This window comes from Trichoderma citrinoviride, assembly GCF_003025115.1.
Source record: "Trichoderma citrinoviride strain TUCIM 6016 unplaced genomic scaffold BBK36scaffold_16, whole genome shotgun sequence".
Lineage (NCBI taxonomy): Eukaryota > Fungi > Ascomycota > Sordariomycetes > Hypocreales > Hypocreaceae > Trichoderma > Trichoderma citrinoviride.
Genome location: NW_020194724.1, coordinates 410402 through 430256, shown reverse-complemented (window position 1 = coordinate 430256; position 19855 = coordinate 410402). Strand labels below are relative to the sequence as shown.

General features: G+C 55.7%; 4 protein-coding genes across 4 annotated transcripts; 2 read left to right on the top strand and 2 right to left on the bottom strand.

Annotated features, from left to right (window-relative positions):
• Positions 1-861: 861 nt before the first annotated feature.
• Positions 862-2120, top strand: BBK36DRAFT_1144648 (hypothetical protein; the record flags this gene model as incomplete). The annotated part of the gene is made up of 6 exons (XM_024893690.1): positions 862-893; positions 989-993; positions 1167-1374; positions 1413-1497; positions 1533-1584; positions 2008-2120. 6 exons carry the CDS (start codon positions 862-864, stop codon positions 2118-2120), a joined length of 495 nt encoding a protein of 164 aa, XP_024745965.1.
• A 5351-nt stretch (positions 2121-7471) lies between these two features.
• Positions 7472-9279, bottom strand: BBK36DRAFT_1128950 (hypothetical protein; the record flags this gene model as incomplete). Its single annotated transcript, XM_024891689.1, has 5 exons — positions 7472-8085; positions 8404-8622; positions 8796-8858; positions 9076-9129; positions 9195-9279. The coding sequence occupies 5 exons, from the start codon at positions 9277-9279 to the stop codon at positions 7472-7474; spliced, it is 1035 nt and encodes a 344-aa protein (XP_024745964.1).
• Positions 9280-14578: 5299 nt separating this feature from the next.
• On the top strand, positions 14579-16651 carry BBK36DRAFT_1136509 (PAF acetylhydrolase; the record flags this gene model as incomplete). Its single annotated transcript, XM_024893004.1, has 3 exons — positions 14579-16499; positions 16549-16566; positions 16634-16651. One exon carries the CDS (start codon positions 14579-14581, stop codon positions 16454-16456), a length of 1878 nt encoding a protein of 625 aa, XP_024745963.1. The 3' UTR covers positions 16457-16499; positions 16549-16566; positions 16634-16651.
• Positions 16652-16824: 173 nt separating this feature from the next.
• Positions 16825-19842, bottom strand: BBK36DRAFT_1128418 (hypothetical protein; the record flags this gene model as incomplete). Its single annotated transcript, XM_024891615.1, has 1 exon — positions 16825-19842. One exon carries the CDS (start codon positions 19840-19842, stop codon positions 16825-16827), a length of 3018 nt encoding a protein of 1005 aa, XP_024745962.1.
• Positions 19843-19855: the final 13 nt, after the last annotated feature.

The following is a 19855-nucleotide window of genomic DNA, read 5'->3' as shown; positions in this document are numbered from 1 at the left end:
AATGAACACCTTAGGAGCAGAGGACGATGCCTGGGGGCAGCTACGAGCTCATCAGATAGATGTTAAAGTTAACACGGCTAGGAGAACCTAAGTTCCATAAGGTAGGACCTTGGTAGGTAAGGTACCTTAAGGTAGGTAAAAGGTACCTTACGAATTGATAGAGGCGAAGACCCTGAGTTGTCATGTCACCCATCACGCGGGTTCCTTAGCAGACAGGTATCTGGTACCCGTCTCCGGGGCAGTTTGATTGCACAATGGTCGCTCTCTCCAGGTCCTCGCGATTCTAGTGGATTGGGGCACCAGCCAGGCCGGGGCTGCCATTGGACGGGGCCTGTGCTGTTCGCGACAGGAGACGAGACGCGCTGGGTTGCTAGGCAGGCCCTTGAATTTCCAGTTCGTCTTTACTCCAGAGCAGACCTGCGGCGACTCCAGGGGCCAGGGCTGGCCCATCTCAGGCCAATTCGCGGCAGTCTGAGCCCCCTGATATTGAGCATCGCCTGAGAGAGCCGCATCTGATCTACCTTGCCTTACTATATTGATCCCCCCTTCTTGTCGCAAGTCGAAGTTGAACAGCTGGTGCCTCGTTGTTCAGGCAGAGCATCGCATTCATCCGAAGGCTTATGTAATGCAGTGCCAAGTACCTGTACTTTGCCAAGGTAGCCCTAGCGGGCCCTGCTTGGAAAGTCCACGGGTTCAACCAGCGCAATCTTCTAGAAGTTGGCGCGCCTCCGTGTTCATCGCCTCGGCGGGTGCCTGTCAGTTCAGATTGTAACGCGGAATCGACACCTCAGCTGCCGTGACTTTAAAGGGGTTGTTTACATGTAAGGTAGCCTTCTGGAGAACGGCTGGGACCTGCCGTCCATGGCGGTCGGGTTCGGGGGTTTACTTGCCAGGTACGTACTTGGCCCGTCTCGCGCCTCGGGTCGCTGCCAAATTGAACGAATTTCGCCAATCTGGCTGTTGAACGGGGCATCTACTTACTACATAGACTCCGTAGGTAGAAACGAATAATTGAACTGCAGGAGATTCATTAGCCATGTGTCTAAGCAGATTGAAAGGACTCGACGTCGGGTCTGCCAACAAGCATGCTGAAAGGAGACGGAGAGCTCGTGTCGAACGCGGCCACCAAGTCCTTTTGCAGTAATCGGTACCTCGTATCTCCCAAGGAGTCTGGTGGCTGACTCCGTATCACTCTGAATCGATGAAATGGTCTTACAAGGAGAAGCAACACCATGAATGGAAGCTACGTCTTTCGTTCTTCCACCGCAATCTGCGGCAGAGCCTTCTCCGGAATCTTAGAGTCACGCGCGCCAACATGAAGGGTGCTTGGGTGCCTGGCAGCATTGTAGGTACATACAGCACCCGTACCTGCCTGTACGTGTACTCGCACTGTATCACTACTACTACCTTAGGTACCTGGCGCAGGGCTACGGAACCATGGCCAAGGCTCTGCTGCAGAAATCCGGCACTCCAACCACGATGGACTCACTTGTTCAGGTAGATGCCACTGCCTACTAACCTTACACGATAAGGTACGACCACAAGGTCCGTCGGGCGTCTCCATACCGAGGCAAGGTACCCAAGGTGAGACACTTGGCTGCCGTCATCGATGTCCACGACTTGGAGGGGCAACAAACCGCTGGTATGTATGACGAGCAGAGGACGGGGCCATCCGGGTGGTGACGGCAGCAGTGAGATACATACTACTAGGAGATACATATCGGGTGTGGTAGTGATGGGTATTACCACTGCTAGCAATGGTTGTTTCGGGCTGTCCCTATCATATCAGTCAAGATGCCAGTACTACTTATCCAAGAGGCATTCGATACATACATAGGATCGTCATTGGGGTCGCTTGCAGGAGTATCCGGGCCCACCAGCTCCAATGGAGTCAAGTAAGGCAGTAGGAGATAGTATCAACGTCTGGATAAATGGAAGCCGGAGCAGACCTGACCTGGACCTGTCATTGTGCCCCGTTCATCCATTCGTAGCAGTACTACCTACTAGTACTACTAAACCCCATCTGTCTGTACGAGGTCCCGCTTGCGCGGCGGTATGAGAAGGACGCCGGAAACACGGGGTGGCCAAGGTTGAGCGACGAGGGCCCGCGCTGTCTCTGAATCTGGAACACACGCTCACCAGAGCACGCATGGACCGGGTTTAGTCAGTCTATTGGCTGTATGAGGACCGATACTGTACGTGGAAGCCTTGGGGTTGGAGATTGGACGGAATCACGAGCAAATTCCTCTTGAGCGGCTCTGGCTTGCCTCACATTTCCTTACCTTAGACCACCCCAATTGCCTTACCTACCTAGTAGGTAGGGGTTAGACCCAGGATCGGAGTCGCTGGCAGGAATGGGGAAAGGGTCTCTAGTAATCCAGTACGAGTATGTAATAGGGGAAAGCTGCAATACAAGCACCAGCTGTGAAGATGGATGAATAAACCCATCAAATCCGACAGAGTCCTGCACTACCTTACCTTGCTAGGCAGCAAATACATAAGCCGCCGTCAATTGCCAATGTGGCCGAGCATGGATCCGTGGATTGGTTTGGCAGGTGGAAGTGAGCCGCCAGAAATGCGACTGGACGCTTTAACTCACTTCCCGTCCCCTTTGGATAGGTGCTCATCGGCAGCCCTCATGCAATGGATTGATGATGGGCCATTGGCGCTCTTCCGCCTGCATACGAGTGCATGCAGTGGAGGGATCAATGCAGCAGGCATGCATTACATGTAATATACTCGTACATAGCAGGGCAATGTACACGTACTCACCCGTGCCAAACTGTCCAGAGTCTCGCCGTACCTGTACTTCGTACCTGCGGCCTTGGTGCTGCAGCTGCACGCGCCGTTTTGTCGAGTTTCAGATTTGAGTGCCTGCCATCCATTTCCATGTTCATTTCCATTTTTTCCCTTTTACACGGCCATCGCCTCTCCCGCCATTGTTTGACGACTCCTTATCCGACTGCCATCCAGCCTCGACGAACAAACTACCTACCGTTTAGGCACAGACGGGCTACAGACTACAGGCTACAGAGAGCATGGCCTCCAGCCCTGCCTCGTTGCCCCTGCTGTCTGTGATGCAGCGTCACCTCGGCCAATCCAGCTGCCGTTGCTACCCCGACATCTTGCACCAGGCCACACCCGCAGTCCATCAATCCGCAACTTGAAGTGCTTCTGGACTCCGAGGTCCACAGGAGAGGCGCAGGGCGGCAAGGCTAGTGTGCAATTGGCAGGCCGTTGTTGCTCACCCATCCGTCCAGGCTGGGGAAGCCCCGAGGTGACGATGGGTGACAGATGCAGATGTGGGTTACTCCTCTCCCGATGCCATCTTTGGGGCTCGCACTCACTCTGCTCTGCGCCGAGTCTGGTTACGAGTTAACCTGTGAGAGCGTCCTTGAGACGGCTCCATGGATTTGCATGAACAAGATGGCGGAGGTTGGCTTTCTCGCTCTTGCGTTGCATTTCAGCTCACGCCTTCTGATAGCATTCGCTGCGGCTTCACTCTCAGACGCACAAGCATGTGCACCCGGGAACCGCCAAGCCCGGCTACACAACAGATATCGGCACAATGACTACATACGCCGGCACAGCGGGTTCTCGTTCCTCGACTACTTTGCGTCGTGATCCTCGGTCTCACTCCACATATGGCTACGACAACCTGGTCGATGGCCGCCACAGTTGGCTTGCTTGAGTCTACCTAGTCTAGCAGATCATCGCAAGTATCTGGCAATCTTTGGCTCGTCGCCCATCCGTATCTTTTTGCCCCGGAGACTCTAAGAAATCGCATCGATCCTATGCCAGCTAGACATACAAGACCCGTCTGGTGCCCTGCAATTGCATCAGGTCTTCTCGGAAAGGCATCTCCTACCGAACCTGGAAGCTGGGCTAAATGCTCATCGCGGTGCTGAACGATGTGAGATGCCCAAACTTTGTCTACAGGGCTTGGCCATTTCCTGCTCCCCTCTTTTCGCCCGTTCCTTACCTTTTCTTGTCTTCTTCTATGTCTGGCGCTCTACTGTATGCTATCAGGCTGATTCACTGGAGGTCGAGATGCTCCGCAATGTCGCCGGGACCATTTAGCCGCTTCAGATCCGGATTTTCCCATGAGCACGGCCGTTGGCTTTGCGAACGAGCTTCGTGAGAGTATTCGAGATGTGTCGCCTCGCCACCATATGCAGTGTAACAGGCCAGTGCATTGCATGGCCTACTATTTCGCCGTGCAAGGGCATGAGAGAAGGACAGCCCAGTGGACGTTACCAGGATGAAAAGAAACCTGGAGTCCTACCAAACTCATGTGCGCCATTGCGTGTAAGGGGCTATGGCTGCTTTGTCTTCGACTTCTACAGTTTGAGGGGACACGGATTCTACTTTTCCAAAATCTCACAGTATCCTATACCTCAGAAGCAGTTGGGCATTTCGATCTTCCCTCCGACGTACTGTTAATCAGGCACTCCATGGCGCGTCAAGCGTCCTCCGTCCTTCTACTGACGAGATATATCTACTATGGCTCCTCAAACTTCCCAAGGAGACGGACACTGCATATCCACTACGCATAACCGCGCGCTGGCCCAACCCCTTTTCGGAGCAGAGGCAGCAGAAGCCACATGGGAATGGCGGCTGTGGGATCTCATTGGCCAATGACTCACCAAGCACATCGTAATATGGATTTCTCTCAAGGGATGAGTATATGATCGTTCGCCGGACACAGGAGGGCTCCGTTCATCAATGTCACGTCTCAGGTTCATTGCGAGCATACTCCGTGAGGCTATGCTAACAGACAGTATCAGGCTACGCTCTGCTAGTATACTCAGCTCAGCTGATATCACCTTTGCCCCGAGAATATATCTGTTTGGTCCCTGTGACTCTGCCGGCAACAACGCTCCAAGGCCGTTCACTTCAGCCCTACAGTGTTATGCTCCTTGTCTTGCAGCAACACGGACCTTGTGTTGCTTCAGAGGGCTGGTGCAACCCTTGAGTTGAATGCAAACGGTTGTGCACCGTTCAAGGCCAACAACTCGCCATAATGACGGCCAGTTGTTCAGTGCACCTTGCTGGACACACCCCTTTCCTAGCTGCCTTTTGCTCGAGGAGTTGACGCTTGGGAGATGTGGTCCTTGGCTGGGTAGCAGACCGATAGCTTTTACAGTTCTACCTTGGTTATGGAGCAGCTCTCCGAGGTTTGGCCAAGAGCTTCTCATCCCGACATGTAGCCCATGGGAGCCGATACTTTCAAGTAGTACTAACAATTTTATGCTTCTTCATGCTTGTATATACGCCAGATGGTACATCTGGCCCCTTGTACACTTGGCTGAACCGTCCGCCTCGCCTCCGCAAACCGCCAACCAATCGGCAGGCCCTGTTATGGAGGATCATGACCGGGACCCCTGAAGGTCGGATTTCCATGAACAGAATAGCCTGGATTCGGGGAGCTTACTGCGAACTTGCTCAAGAGAAACATGCAGAAAGAGTTGAGGGAATGAAGAAGGCGAGCAGCAAAGGATTGGGTGGGTGCCAATGAGATATATTCGGGGCGTTTGTCGAATCCGATGCTGCTGACGAGGTATCGAAGCATGGGAGCCCCTGTATCAGGTTTGTTCTCCGGATGCCGCCCTGATAGCGCGTAGGAGCGGTACGCACGGGTCTGAGGGGCCGTGATCAAGATGAGAGAAATCGATGAGCCGAAAGCTTCTGTCCCTATGCTGCTTCTTTCTTTGGTATGTCAAGCAAAAGCCAATTCAGGGACTCTGCAAATCAGAGTTCAAACTGCCCACTCAGCTCCAGTGGATTTCTCGACGCGAAGCCTGCTCTGCATCGTACGTTCGACGCGGCGTTCATCCATGGGCGCTTTTGCGGTGGATGGGAGGGGGGCAACGGTGGTCTGGGGCGGCAAGGCGGAGAGCGCGGACGATGTGATGCGCTTGGAGGAGGAAAGTCAAGATGCTGCTGCTGTGACGATGGAAGCTGATGTATGTTGTATGATTTGAACTTGTTCTTCACCACCGGTGTAACAGGAGATGGGGAGTCGTACACTAGGTATGTAGACGGACATGTTGGGGAACTTGACCTCTCAGCGGACAAGTGTGACAGTGAGATACCGTGCAATTCAGGATGAACATCATCAATATCATCAACATCAACATCACCCAATATCACGTCACAAACAACATCAAGCCCAACATTGCCCAACCCAAATTCTCCCATTATCGCTACTAAGAAGAACGCGCACCTTAAAACCATCGTCTCTCTCCATCCCATTCCGCTCCTCCGCAAGGATAAACCCCATTACCCATCATCCGTCCGTCGTCTTACCCCGTCCACGCCACCAATGTGAACTGCATGTGTGCACCGCGCCTGTAGTTGATCCCCCTTCCCACCAAGACATATATAAAGGGAGCAGTGATAAGAGATCCGTTCCCATTTCCATAGTAAAAGAAAGAAACAAGTTTAGCATCCATGAAAAGAAGCCCAAGCCCAGTCCCAGAGCCGCCCAAGAAAAAGGAAAAGTGAAACCAAACCACACAAGGAGAGCCAAATCCCAAGCCCCGCTCCACGCACAATCCATCCATCCTACCCCTATTTTTTAAAACCTTTCCTTCTTTTTTTTTCTTTTTTTCTTTCTTTCGTCCTTTGCTTTTGGGCCCTTTTGTTCGTTTCTGTTGCTGTCCGTTCGGGTCCTTGTTTTTGAACAAACATCCTCGTCCCAGTTCCTCCTACCAAAACCTCTACCAATAATGGCGCGTGTCGTATATATTTCCATCTTTGCCAGCTTGACCGGTAATCCAATGGAACGCCGTTTCCATATGTGCCGGGTATTCATCGTCGAAAGTAGTTTCCCAGCAAGCCAAGGACAACTCCATAGCCGACTCCCTCCAGATGCCACACCCCTTTCCACTTCCCAGTCAAACTCTCTCCAATACTGTGTCAAGTTTGCAACCCCACCGTCACATGTAAATCGAGTCACCAAAACTCAGTAAAGAATACGCCATTGTCGCGACCAAGGACGCGACTCGTCAATCCAGTCCCAATCCTGCGCCAAAAGCAAGATAAAACTCCTACCCGGATGGCTTTGCTCCTCTGTCGAGTTCACCCCAACAGGGCCATCGCATTTCCAGATCCCAGGATATAGAGTAGAGCAAGCCTCCCCTTCCCCCTTATTTTTTTGCCGTTGTCGTAATCGCCCGGAAATGCCTCGCAATACCTTTCTTTCGCCGAACATCGTACCAAAGACTAACCCAGCGAAAACAAAACGCGAAGACCGAAATCAACCGCCTTGACCAAAAATGACCGAACAGAAATGCCAGTGAATCCATTCCCTTGCCTCCCCAGCGCCTTTGTTTTTTCTACTAATAGCAACAATTCAACTCGCTCTTCATCCTGTGCTTCCAACCGGAACGAAAAAAGAAAATATAAACGGAATCAGATGTACAACCGGCCTTTCAACGCCGCCGCAGAATGATGAAGCAAGCACCCTTCAGCCCCAGACGCTGGCCTGAGCACCGAGGCCAGACTGGCCCCAGACACCGTTTCCACGGCCCCAGCCGCCGTTGGCAGCGTGGGGAGTGCTGGACCGCTTGGCAGAGGTGTTGCCCGTGGGCGTTCCCGTGGGACGAGTTCCAATAGGGGCCACGGCGGCACCCTGGGAAACCTTGGAGCCAGGTCCAAAGTCGCCGCGGGGAGGAGAGGCGTTGGTCGGGCTGGACGTGCTCGTGCGAGTCTGGGAGCCGACGGCGTTGTCAAAGACCTTGTTGGTCGGGCCAGCGGTCTGCGGGCTGGTGGTGCTCTGAGGTCGCGAGCCAATGTCAGCCGCGTTCATGTCGACCGCCGATCCCGGGGTTCCCACCTCGGCCTGGGGGACGCGACCAATGCCGTCAAAGGTGAGGGGGGAGTGGCCTCGCAGGCTGGCAGGGCCGCTGGGTCCTGGGACGCCGGTGCGAATGGCGCCAGTCTCGTCAATGTAGCCGGCCTTATCGGCAAAGCCGCCCTCGCCGTACAGAGCGCTGCGCTGACGGGCAATGAGCTCGCGAGTCTCCTCCTCCGTCATATGCTTGTTGTTTCCCTGCTGGGTAGCAACATCAGACAAGACACCTACGCCACAAGAAAAAGCATCGTTAGCACGGATTGCCCTCCATCTTGGACGCTGAACGCAAAACACGACGAAGGCATCAGATAAGAAGGAATCCAAACAAGAATTTGAGAACGCGTGTCCGCGAGAAACTTCATCCCGGCGAGGTAATGGCCCGAGACGAGAAGAGCAGAAAGACTCGGCGAGACGGACAGGTGTCCATCTTGAACCATCCCATTGGCCAGTAACAATTTTTTTATAATTATTTTCCTTCTTCTTCTTGTTTGGCAACTTCTTTGAATAGGAAGAGAGGAAGTGCTACACAGTTGAGGGAGGCCTACTTCGCTGATATTGCTGCTCCGTGTGGAGATTTCGAAGCTCACGCTCCCGCTGAGCCGCCATCCTTCTCTTAGCCTGCATGACCTGCTCTGCCTCGTTAGAGCCACGAGAGGATTGGTGACGCTGGGCGGCATAAAAGTTGTGAAGGTTGGCTCCAGGAGGGCCACGGCTGTCATCGAAGGTGTTGACAGAGTGAGCACGAGGGCCACCCATCCGACCATCTGTAGAGGGGTGAAAGAGGTACTCGGTTAGCCATGGGATTCTTCTGAGGGCCTGTCTGAGGCCCACGATCACTTACTATAGGCCGAAAAGGGGGGAGGAATGAAGGAGAAGGGAGATGATGAAGAAGCGTTTGTTATAGCCGACGACAGCTGGTGGGCATGGAAGAACTCACGTCGCGCGCCCATTGCGTAGCCTTTGCCGGATTTTTGCAAGTTCTCGTGGGCACGGTCAACCTCTATGGATCGACATGGGTCAGCATCTAGTTCTTGATTGAAGGCAAAAGGAGCGAGAACAAATGAATGAAAGCAGATCAAGGTCGCGGGTATCCGCTCCTATGCGGCCCAGGGGCTGCGGCAGGCGGCGGATTCGGCGCACTGGTGATGGCAAGTCCAAGGGGATGCATCGCCTTGCAAGATGGCTCAGAAAGGCCACAGCTGTCTGACCGTACATACCGTCAAATTGATACGAGAAGGCGAAGTCGTCCTGCGGCTGAGGCCCGTTGGCACCTATCGGCATCATCTCGTTAGTCGCGGCGGCTCCGTCGAGAGGCACACGAGAGCGCGCAACGTACCTGCGCGAACCGGAGTGCTCGCGCCGTGGTGGTCCCAGTTGTTCTGGGCCGGAGCCGACCACTGGGGGTTGTCGTAGTAGGACATTGTTGGCGTCAGGGGCGGAATCGATCGGGGCACGAAGACGAGGCGGCGAGGCAGACGGCTGATGTTCGAGGCTGGAGGATTCAGAAGGTTGTTAGTGGTAAGGATGCGAGATAAAATCCAAGAGTTGCGGTCAAATAGTATTTGTGGGGCTCGTGGACGATGGGAAAAACGTCGTCATATCAGTTTCCCCACGGCCAAGAGATTGGGACAGCCGTCAGCCGGGGAGGTTGCTGAAGATGCGACGCCTCGCCAGCGGCAGCAGAGGCCCGGTGCCCGATGCCTGGACATGGCAGAGACCAGGCCCGAGGACAGGAGAGCCATGGAGGGGAAGCGAGGGCCTGGATCAAGCGATCCGGTGAGGGAGCGACGGTTCGTGGCAGCGAGAAGCCATTCGGCTCAGCCTCACGGCCAACAGAAGGGGAGAAGAAGGGACGGGACAAGACACTCACCCCCGGTGAAATCGGATTCAAGGAGCTGGGACACACGGCCGTGCTTGAGGGTCGGCTAGGGATTCGTCGGGGCGGCGGCAAGGCGAGAGTCGACAGAACAGAGGGAGAGCAAAAAGAAAGGAAAAAAAGAAAAGCCGCGGCGCGACGAAAAAAAGCAGAGGCGTCAAATCGTCAAGCAAGCAGGTAAAGGGGTCTCGGGAGAAATGAGGACGAAGCGGGGCCGGGCCAAATCAAATCAGCTGCGGCGGGAAGCGGCTTAGCGCGCAGATGTCGAGAGAAGCGGGAGTCTCTGCTTTGGTCGTGGACAAGAGAGAGAAGAGACAAGAAGAGCAGAAAGGGAAAAGGGAGAGCGGCGCTACACAAGGAGGCCAGGCGGAACGATGGAGAGAAGAATCTGCAGAAGGTTCTCGGGATGGAGGAGCAGAGAATTCCGAGTGGGGGGGGGGGGGGGGGAGGGGAAAAAACTTGAAGTGGAAGCGGCCAGAGGATTGGACGCAGCACAGGCAGGTGCCATGCAGGCAGTCAGTGGTCAGCACTGCTGGTACTGGTACAGTTACAAGTGCAGGTGTACGTACAGTACCTTACAAGAGGTTGCATCGCTGCAGTGACTGCGGGCTGCAGTTCTTGCAGTGCTGGTTGAAGTCTCAAAAGATTATCAGTGGTTCAAGAAGAGAGATTTGGAATTCTATCTAGGTATCTACAACTTGAGACTCAGAACTACGTTACAAGCTTCTGCACGGTTTCTGGGTTTCTTTGCTGGAGTTGATGGTCGTGGGGCTCCTGGGCCATTCGGACTTCGTGGACTACCGTACTAAGGTTGGTACACATTCTCAACTGCGCCACGGCTTGGAGCATTTGGTGCTGATTCAACCCGACACGACTTGACACTTGCATGTGAGTTCTTGACATTTACAGGTACTCATTATAATGTAGGAGGCAGTCACGTCTACGAGTATAACCTCGTAGACATTCTGGTTCTCGGAGAGATACAAGACAGACATGCTGTCCCAGATGGGACTCACCACCACGCATCGTATCCGAGTACCTGGACGGTATCGGCCCTTGTACCGCTACCAGCTCCGCAACAGCAGCTCCACCGCCGATGGCTGGATCTTGGCACATGCAGTGGGCGGAGGAAGCAGGAGGACGAGAGAAGGAACCCGGACGTCAAGCGTCAAGTACATACTATAAGTAAGTAGGTACGCATCAGGTACGACCTGGAAGGGCGAAACGAAACATTATCAGCTTCGTTGGAGCTGAACAAGAGTCAGTGTCAGAGCCCTGTGATCCTCTGGCCGCGCATGTGTAGCATGTACATACATGCACCCACGGACAGCCAACTGCCAGCTGGGCACTGGGCTTGGGGGGCGTCTCTGGTGCGGTGTCATGCGCCGGGAGTGGGCGGGACAGTGGATGCACACGGTGCAGAGGCGGTGCATCCCGGGGCCCTACTGTACTACAGCAGCCGTCCGCTGAAGCAGCAGGGCGAGGATGCTGGAACTGGCCGAGCTGAGGCAGCCCAGCACTGTCAGTTCAATTGATGACAGCTCCGCTGGAGAAAATCGGCGGCATGCAGCGTGCAGTGAGGGCGAGGGCGAGGGCGAGTGTTTGATGGGAGCATGGGTCAGCCTTGCCAGGCTCGAGGCTTGATAGGCAAAAGTACAGGTACTCCGCAGCCCGTGTTGGAACCCGTACCGCTCAAGTCCAGCATCGAGTCCCTTATTAGCCCACCCGCCTGCCCATCTGGGGCTTTATAGGGATGGAATACCTGACGGAGCAGCCCGTCTTTTGCCTTGTCGCTAACAGGACCAGCAGGATTCAATGCCCTCCCAACACCTTGAGCGTTCTGCACAGTAAAGGTCCGCCAGCACCCGTTATCGCTCCTTTCATACGTACTGCATTTCCATTGCATGTGCTGCAGATTATTCTGCCGGAGCGCTTTGCCTAATGTGTGCACTCGTCGTGCGATAAGACGTCATGACTCCAGCCCGCCTCTGGCTCCTGCGCAGCGCCTGCATGAGGCCCCAACAAGGGCTGCTGGCGATGTGTCACCATCACCATCGCCAGCCGGAGCACTTCTCTGTCCTCAGGTTTCTCCTCCTTATGTCTTCTCTCCTTTTCTCTCCTCCTCCCAATGGCATGAATCTGCACATGTTGATGCTCCTCATGTTCTCACTCATCGTCTCTTGCAAACCCATGCGCCATGCCATCTTGTCCCCTTGTTCCCCGTTTGTGGGGTTGTGGTGAGGAGCCCAATCTGCTGCCACCTCCACACACCTCCGAAGCCTCGCACAGCACAAGCACAGTATCTACTTGGTACAGTTCCGTCGAATCGAGCCCTTTGCCAAAGCCACCAACGGATATTTGTCTCCATTCGTCAACGATGCGCGTCGCCCGAGTCCGACTTATACCCCGCCTATCTTCTTGCAATTCGTGAATACGAACCACCTGGCTGATTGTAATTACAGGCGGCTGTGCATATTTACAGGGCATGCATGTGCTTTCCTTTTCATACGGGCTGAGATGCAAAAGAGACTGGTGGACAGAAGTGTAGAAACAAAGGTTACAAGTCCTTACCGGTAGGTATGCTGTGGCTGGGCTTCCCGCGGCGGCCCGTTAAAAGGGGCGTCCTTTGCGCCTGGCCGTCGAACCGTTTGAACCGCTTCCGTCATACCAGAAGAACTGTACTAGTATCGCCATCAAGGACTGGTGAAAGGTACGTGAATCTTGACTGATTCCACAACAGCATCGCTTGGTTGCTATCAAGCGCCCTCAAGGGGTAAGCTTCGAGATAATACCGGGCCGCCATCAGACGAAGCAACAAGGAAGGCAGTCGTCTGCTGCAGTGCATAGCTTGTGTTCGTCTGAGCCGGGATACCGACGGTACGGACGAGAGCCAGACATACCAGACAGACCAGGCGAGGCCATCTGACGGCACCTCATTCGGCAAGACTCGCACTCGCGCTCACACACACATTTCACTTGGTTCCAAGCCGGGAATTCCATCCCTCCTCCCCGCCCTATTTGCCCTCTCCCCGTGGCTCACGCGATAATCGGCCAGGCTGCGTGATGGGCCTACAAGCTCTTGGTAGAACGCCTCTACTCTACTCTGTACTAGCCCTTCGGTCCCAGCCGCTCAGCGCTCCACTCGCCCGCTTCATGCACCCAGCTTGCATGAATCACCCTTCAGCCCGGCATCACCCCGAAGCCTCTTCTCTCACTGGTTTTTGCTCGGGTTTTAGCCTTGATTACATGCGAACTAACGCTTGCTTGTGAGTGTAAAGCAGCAGTTGGGTGACTGACTGAGCATCACATGAGTTCGGACACTGCACTGTGATGACGCAGAGTGGTCCATGGTGCGGTTACCTGCACAGGAGGCAGGCAGTCTCGCAGCTGCACTCCATCTGCTTGGTCATGTATCCTGGGAGCCGTACATTGTTGTTCCGCCTCGCCCATGGCTGGGCTGGTGAACACAAGCCCGTCAAGCCCGCCGTCTCCAAAAGCTGCCGGCTACTTGTTGGTCCCATCATGAGTAGTCGGTATTACTATGGCCGGACACCAAGTGCTGGTTTCAAGTGCGGGGGATGCCGGCCTCGTCCAAGCTCTCCCAGCTTTTCACCCTCCTTTACATGATCGCAAACCTCTCATTCGATGATGCTCGTGCAGCCGTTTGCATGCTGCATGTTACAAACACCAGTACGTAGTGGCAGCCCGGTAGGAAAATCTGCCGAACATCTTCATACAGTGTAAGATGCTTGATTTACAGCCAAATAAGTAAGCACGAAGTACATATAGTATCGAGGGTTCCGACTTACCCGCCAGTCTCGGCATCTGGTATATTCCTCACCACATCATTGGACTCGAGTCCAAATGATCATATTTCAAAGTCAACAAGGCAGCCCATCTTCAGCAAATCACAAGCCGTAGTCCCTCACGGTAGGAGTTCCCGGCTTCGAACGAGAACCATACATACTTGTATGTACTGTAGCTGCATAGGTAGCGGGACGCCAACGTGACGGACGCAGCGTCTTGGCCAATTCGCCGATGCCGAATGATGCATTGCAGGAGGCACTTGGAGCTGCCTGCGTCGTATCGACATGCTGAGTGCTTCCGGTGTGGCGCTTGCAGTCAGACGGGCCGCAGTCTAAACTTCTATCAGAAGAGATACCTACTAGTATTCAGTCGCGTGAATAATATCGATAAACTGGAGTGATGCTTTCCGACTAGGTAGCAAATATGCTTTTCTGTAAAAGCCATCGATATTAGACCAAAATGGATGATGGACCCCTGATTTGCTTTTGCATCCGAAAGGTAGAGGTTACGAGTGTTACGGCATAGTGTTTGCTCACCTATACACGGCCTACCCTACAAAATCCAGGCACAAACTTGCACCACCATGCCGTAACACCTCCATATCAGTAATAGATCAGATGCGTTCTACAAGGCGTCTTCAGCTTCATCCACCGCCTCTCAGCTGAGATCCATCGGTGGCGCTCCAGAATATCCTCGCATGTTGCAGTTCTCGATGCTCATTGCGCGGGCTGAACGACGTCGAGTACTATCATGGTGACGGAGCTGCCGCAGAGACCCTTCGATGACGCGCAGACCAGAGACCCACGGGGTACCTGAGACTGGCGTTGGATCAGCCGCAGACGCATGTACCTGTTCATCCAGCGCATGGAGGATCCGACGACGACGTCATCGCAGGTCCTCCTGCTTATACTTGCACTATCACCACTAACATATACTCGTAGCGTCCCAGCTGGCATTCTCATACAACGCCTCGTATCACATATCACAGCTCCTCTAACCTCGGACATCTCCAATGCAGCCATAACACCGCGTCAACCATGTCTCCGGCCACCCCCAAGTCCAAGCTGCGCCCCATCATCTCCTCCCGCCCCGTCCCCTCCGCCGCCGACGACGACGGCGACGCCTCCGAGCTCGAGCTCGACTCCGTCCAGGACCTCTCCGCCGAGCCCGAGCCCGGATCCGCCTCCCTCCTCCCCGACTCGCCGCTGCTTACTCCCACCGACACCCAGCCGCGCTGGCTCCTCTCCCAGGCGCAGCCGAAATGGGCCCGCCTCGACCGGAACGCCCGGTGCTTCACCCGCTGGTGGCGCCGCTCCGTCGCCCGTCTCGTTGACCTGCTGCGGCCCCGGCGCACATGGCGGTACCTGGCCTGCGTCGTGCTCATGGCCTACGTGCTGCTGTGCCTCGTCCGCGGCGTCCCGCTGCTGGCGCACCCGCTGCCGGCGTACACGGGCCGCTTCGACGTCGGCGCCGTCGACATTGAGGTCCCGCTCGACAAGCCGCGGCTCGTCGTCGACGAGACCGTCTTCAAGGACACGGGCGAGCCGGCGTTTGAGCACAAGACGACGCTCTTCACCGTCTACTACCCCGTCGACAAGGGCGCCCGGGAGCACAAGCGCAGGCACGACTGGATCGCGCGGCCCATCAGCCTGACGGCCGAGGGGTACGCAAAGTTCGCGGGCGTAAACAACTTCATCGTGCGGCCCATCTTTACGTTTGCGCTGTGGCTCATCGCGGGCGGCATCACCATCCCGGCCAAGGTCGACGTGCCGCTGCTCGCGGCGTCCGAGGACGTCCCGGAGCCGTTCCCCGTCATGGTCTTCTCCCACGGCGACGCCAGCTCCAGGACCGACTACACCAACTTCGTCGGCGAGATGGCCAGCAGGGGCTACGTCGTCGCCGCCGTGGAGCACCGCGACGGGAGCGGGCCCGGGTCGCTGATGCGCATCAAGGGCGAGCCCGACAGGCAGATCCTGCACTTCAAGGAGACGGAGCTGGAGTCGGTCCCGCCCATGGACAGGGCCAAGTACAAGTACGACCAGCTCGCCTTCCGGGACGCCGAGATCCTGCACACGGTCGAAATCCTGCGCGCCATCAACGACGGCAAGGGAGAGGACGTCTACCACCGCAACTCCCGCCTCGAGGGCGCCGACCTGCACGCCTGGGCGGGCCGCCTCGACCTCGGCAACCTCACCATCGGCGGGCACTCGTTCGGCGCGACGGGCGCCCTGCAGGCCCTCAAGCACGCGCCTTCGGCCGTCAACCCGGCCGTCGGCGGCATCATCTTCGATCCGGGCAAGGAGAGCGGCCCGCTCAACGCCGTCATCGACGTGCCCCTCCTCATCGTCCACTCCAACTCCTGGTCCAAGCACAAGAGCGCCTTCTACGGCCGCCCGCACTTTGACACCGTCAAGGAGCTCGCCCTCGGCGTCCTCAAGCGCATCCCCAGCCACGCCTCCTGGTTCCTCACCAGCATCGGCACCTCCCACCCCAGCGTCTCCGACGCGCCCCTCCTGGAGCCCCTGCTGCTCAGCTGGACGACGGGCTCCTCGCTCAACACAAAGGAGGCGATGAAGGAGTACGTTCGCGTGGCGGATGACTTTTGGCACTTCCTGCGCACGAGCCGGGACGTCAACTCTTCGTCTTCGTCTTCCTCGTCGGCTTCGGGAACCGGTGGTGCTGGTGTGTTGGAGGGACAGATTGTCCAGAGGGGCGAGATGAGGGGCGTGTTGGCGGAAAAGGTCACGCATGAGCAGTACGGGGAGTGGGTGAGCAAGGAGAGGAGAGACGAGTTTCCAAAGGCCATGGCCAAGTTGTGGGAGGTTCATGTGAGTCCCGTGATGTCTGACGAGGATGGGGGCTATGGCGATGATGGGGATGAGAAGGATTCGATTGCTTATAGAGATTACCTCTGAGTATACATTCACTCCGCTCCCTATGATTAGCAGCTTGTATATAACACGACAATTGAATAAGTACCTGAATAGATATGTACCTAGTGTATAATAATTACCCCTCAACACATTACTGCGGAGAGCTTTTTGGGATGCTTCAACGATTGACTGTAACCGGTAACAGTGAATAAAGGTAGACACAAAGTCAAAACGAAACTGCAGATTCTATCTAGTGACTGCTAGAACAATGTCTCCGTGCCCATCACCCAGCGACAATAACCTAAGTAATAAACTCAGCAATATCAACCCTCGTCAGCTCAAGCCTCCATCTAAATCCTGCAGCATCCAGAAATAAGCGATACTCTAGCCGTTGACCGCCTCGCCCAAGCTTAGATAAAAGCACCCGGCATGCTATCGCTGCTCTGCCGCATCTGGCTACTCGGGCTTCTCTTCCGTCGACTGCTCAGGAACAGGTCCACCATCCTCCGGCTACCCATCGCCTGCGCCGCAAGCTCCCGCCGTCCCAGTTCGTCCACGCCAGGATCTGCTTCTGAACTGAGGGCGCTATCAGCTTCGTACGACGGCCCCGAGGACTTCCAAACCCCCGGTGAGCCCATCTTGCTCACACCAAATTGCCTCTCAAGAGCGGTTGTGAAGCCGGGACTGGACTTGGCCGAGCTGTCGTTTGGCCCGAGGCGTGCCCGCGACTGTCGCTTGAGGCGGGTCTCTTCCCGCAAAGGGGCCACTGACTTGGCATGCCCAATGGTTGAGAATAGGGGTGGCACTTCCAGCGAAGATTCAAGATTGGCCGAGGCGTATGTATTGACGTTGGGCATGGACGGAATGGTTCGCAGATTGCCTTTCAGAGCCACTGGTGAGCTGTCCATGCTGCATACTGTCTTGGGTCGGATTCCCGACGTTGGCGGCGAGTTTTCGTTGGTAGCTGTAGTTTGAGATTGCCAGGGACTCGTGAGATTGAACTTTGCTCTCGCCATTGCGGTAAAGGTGGCTGGCTGATAGACCTCTTCACTGGAGGCAATTCTCGGCGACAACTCAGCATCGGGGATACCCTGAGGAGATTGATTCCCATCAGACCCAATTTCCGTCTTTTCTCTGACGTGTCCATAGGCCTGAGAGACACTCGAAGGCTCATGCGGGAACTCCGGGTTCAGTGTGGTTGGAGGTGTCTCCAGCTTGGACACGTTGGCGCTGAGCCACGTCTTCCATTCGACGGAGCTGGTAGAGGAGCTATCTCGCGCGTGATGACCCGACGCTCCTGGTCGTCGTCTTTCGCTTTCAAGGAAGATGGTAGCATCGCCGTGACCTTTGAACTCTGCCTCTCTGTCTGTGACTTTTGAAGGAGATCGGGGGTAACCATTGTTAAGCGCATGCTGGTCACTATTGTCAGAGTACACGCTCTCTGCGTATGCTCCTCGTGCGTCATCGTGCGATCCCTCTGTGCTTGGGCGGCGCGTAGGGAGGCTGAGTGCAGAGAGGGACCTGAGATACTTGCTATCCGGCGTTTGAGGTTTGCTGCCACCGTGAGCAGCCTTCATGCTTTCTCGCAATGCGCGACGATACGGACTTGTCGTGCGGAATAGGTGGCACGTAGGGCTAGCAAAGAAGGCTGAGCTCCGGCTGGACAGCGGCCGCTTCTGCGATTCGGCAGATGCGGGTGGCTTCATGGTGCTTCTACTGGGAGAAACCCCGGATTCTCCCTCGGTGTCCAGGCTGGGGCAAGCTTCCCGGCCGGAGTTCCGCATGGAGTCGGAGGATGGGCGTGGCTGGACGACGCTTTGGGTAGATCCTGAAGAACAGCACGATACAGGTCTCCTTTCAGTGCGATCTTGGAAGACGTCATCGTCATACGGAACATGGCGAATTGTGTGCGTAGAGCCTTCATACATTATGTGGCGGGTTTGCCGTCTGATTGTCGATGTGCTCCGGGTGGTGTCTGCTTCAAGGGGATCCGGGGCCACGTCATCTTGGACCGTCGAAGGATGTTCACTGCGCTTTTCTTGCAGTCTCTTCATGAGCGCCGAGTACACGCGCTGGCTATTGACAATGGGACCAGCAGGTGGCGGACCATCCTGATGCACTGCCACCTGGTCGTGTGATGAAGGCAAGGCGTCAATGCCATCTTGTCCAAAGCCGGACGAGTACTGACGACTCCAGTTGGCCGACAATGGCCGATTAGCAATGGTGGCCGTAGTAGAGTTGGTCCAGCTAGTGACTCGCGATTTATCATCGTCCAGCGTACCCTCTTCGACCCCGATCGTTCCCAAGCTGCCCTGTCGAGACCTGAGCTGTTGGCTCTGTGGCACCGAATGGAAAGAGGGCACATGAGATACCACACGGTAGACGGACGCCTCTTGTGGTGCCCCTGTTGGCGTCTGGTCACGATAACTGCTGCCGCCATTCGACTCAAGCTCATGGGGATGTTCTTCCGCTTGGTCCGCGGTGCCATCTCTACTCTTGGGACGACTGAACAGCCCCTTGATCCTGCTCTTGAGCGACTTTGAGATTTTACGAGCTGTAGTCCGCAGCTTGGGCTGCTTCAAAGGGACATTGGAAATCCTAGTTCCGTAAGCATGCGCCGAAGAGAGAAGCGTCGTGTTGGTGCTGCTAGTTCGGAGAGATTTGGGAAAGCTCGTTGGGTTCGGAGTGTACTTGTAGCTTGAGCGAAAGAAACTCGATGGCCGACTCTGTAGGCGAGTGGAGTGGTCTGGCGCCTCGTAGAAGCTACCTTGTGCATGCTGGTCGGATACACGACTGCTGGTAATGCTCGTTCGACACGTGGATCTGTCATGGTTGCTTGAGAGGAAGCCCATGGATCTAGGCGTCCTGAGTGCTGGCCCATCTGAGCCACGGAAGGGCTCGTTTTCCTTCTTGGCCAGCGACGAGAGCCGTGGCATTGCTCCCCATGCGTCGAACACATCGGAATGGTCGCCGTTGTCCGTCGAGTAGTTTGGTGCTTTGCTCATCGAAGAAGAATACATGGATCTCGATTTACGTAGCCTCGCGTACGATAACGATGCAGCGTCGTCCCCTGGTTCGAAAGATGATTGAGAGAGCTGCTGAGAGCCAGCGAGACGCCGTGGCATATTGCTACCGCCCACCGCGGCCATGCTTGCCCGCGTAGCGAGTTTCCTTTGAGGCTGGGCGTTGGGGCCGGCAAACCTCACGCTGTGCTGGCGATGCAGACGAGGAGACTTTGCCGCGCCATTCCCCTGAGGAGGCTGCGTCTTGCTGTACGAGATGGTTGCGGCAAGGCATGCGTCTCGTTCGGCTGCCAAAGGCTCGATGCCCGTAAGCTCATGGACAGGATTTCTCACCACCGAGACGGATGACCGGCTCCTGCTCAGGGGGCGGTGATTCGGGCCTTTGCAGCTGTTCCGGCGAAGCATCGTTGTGAGGATG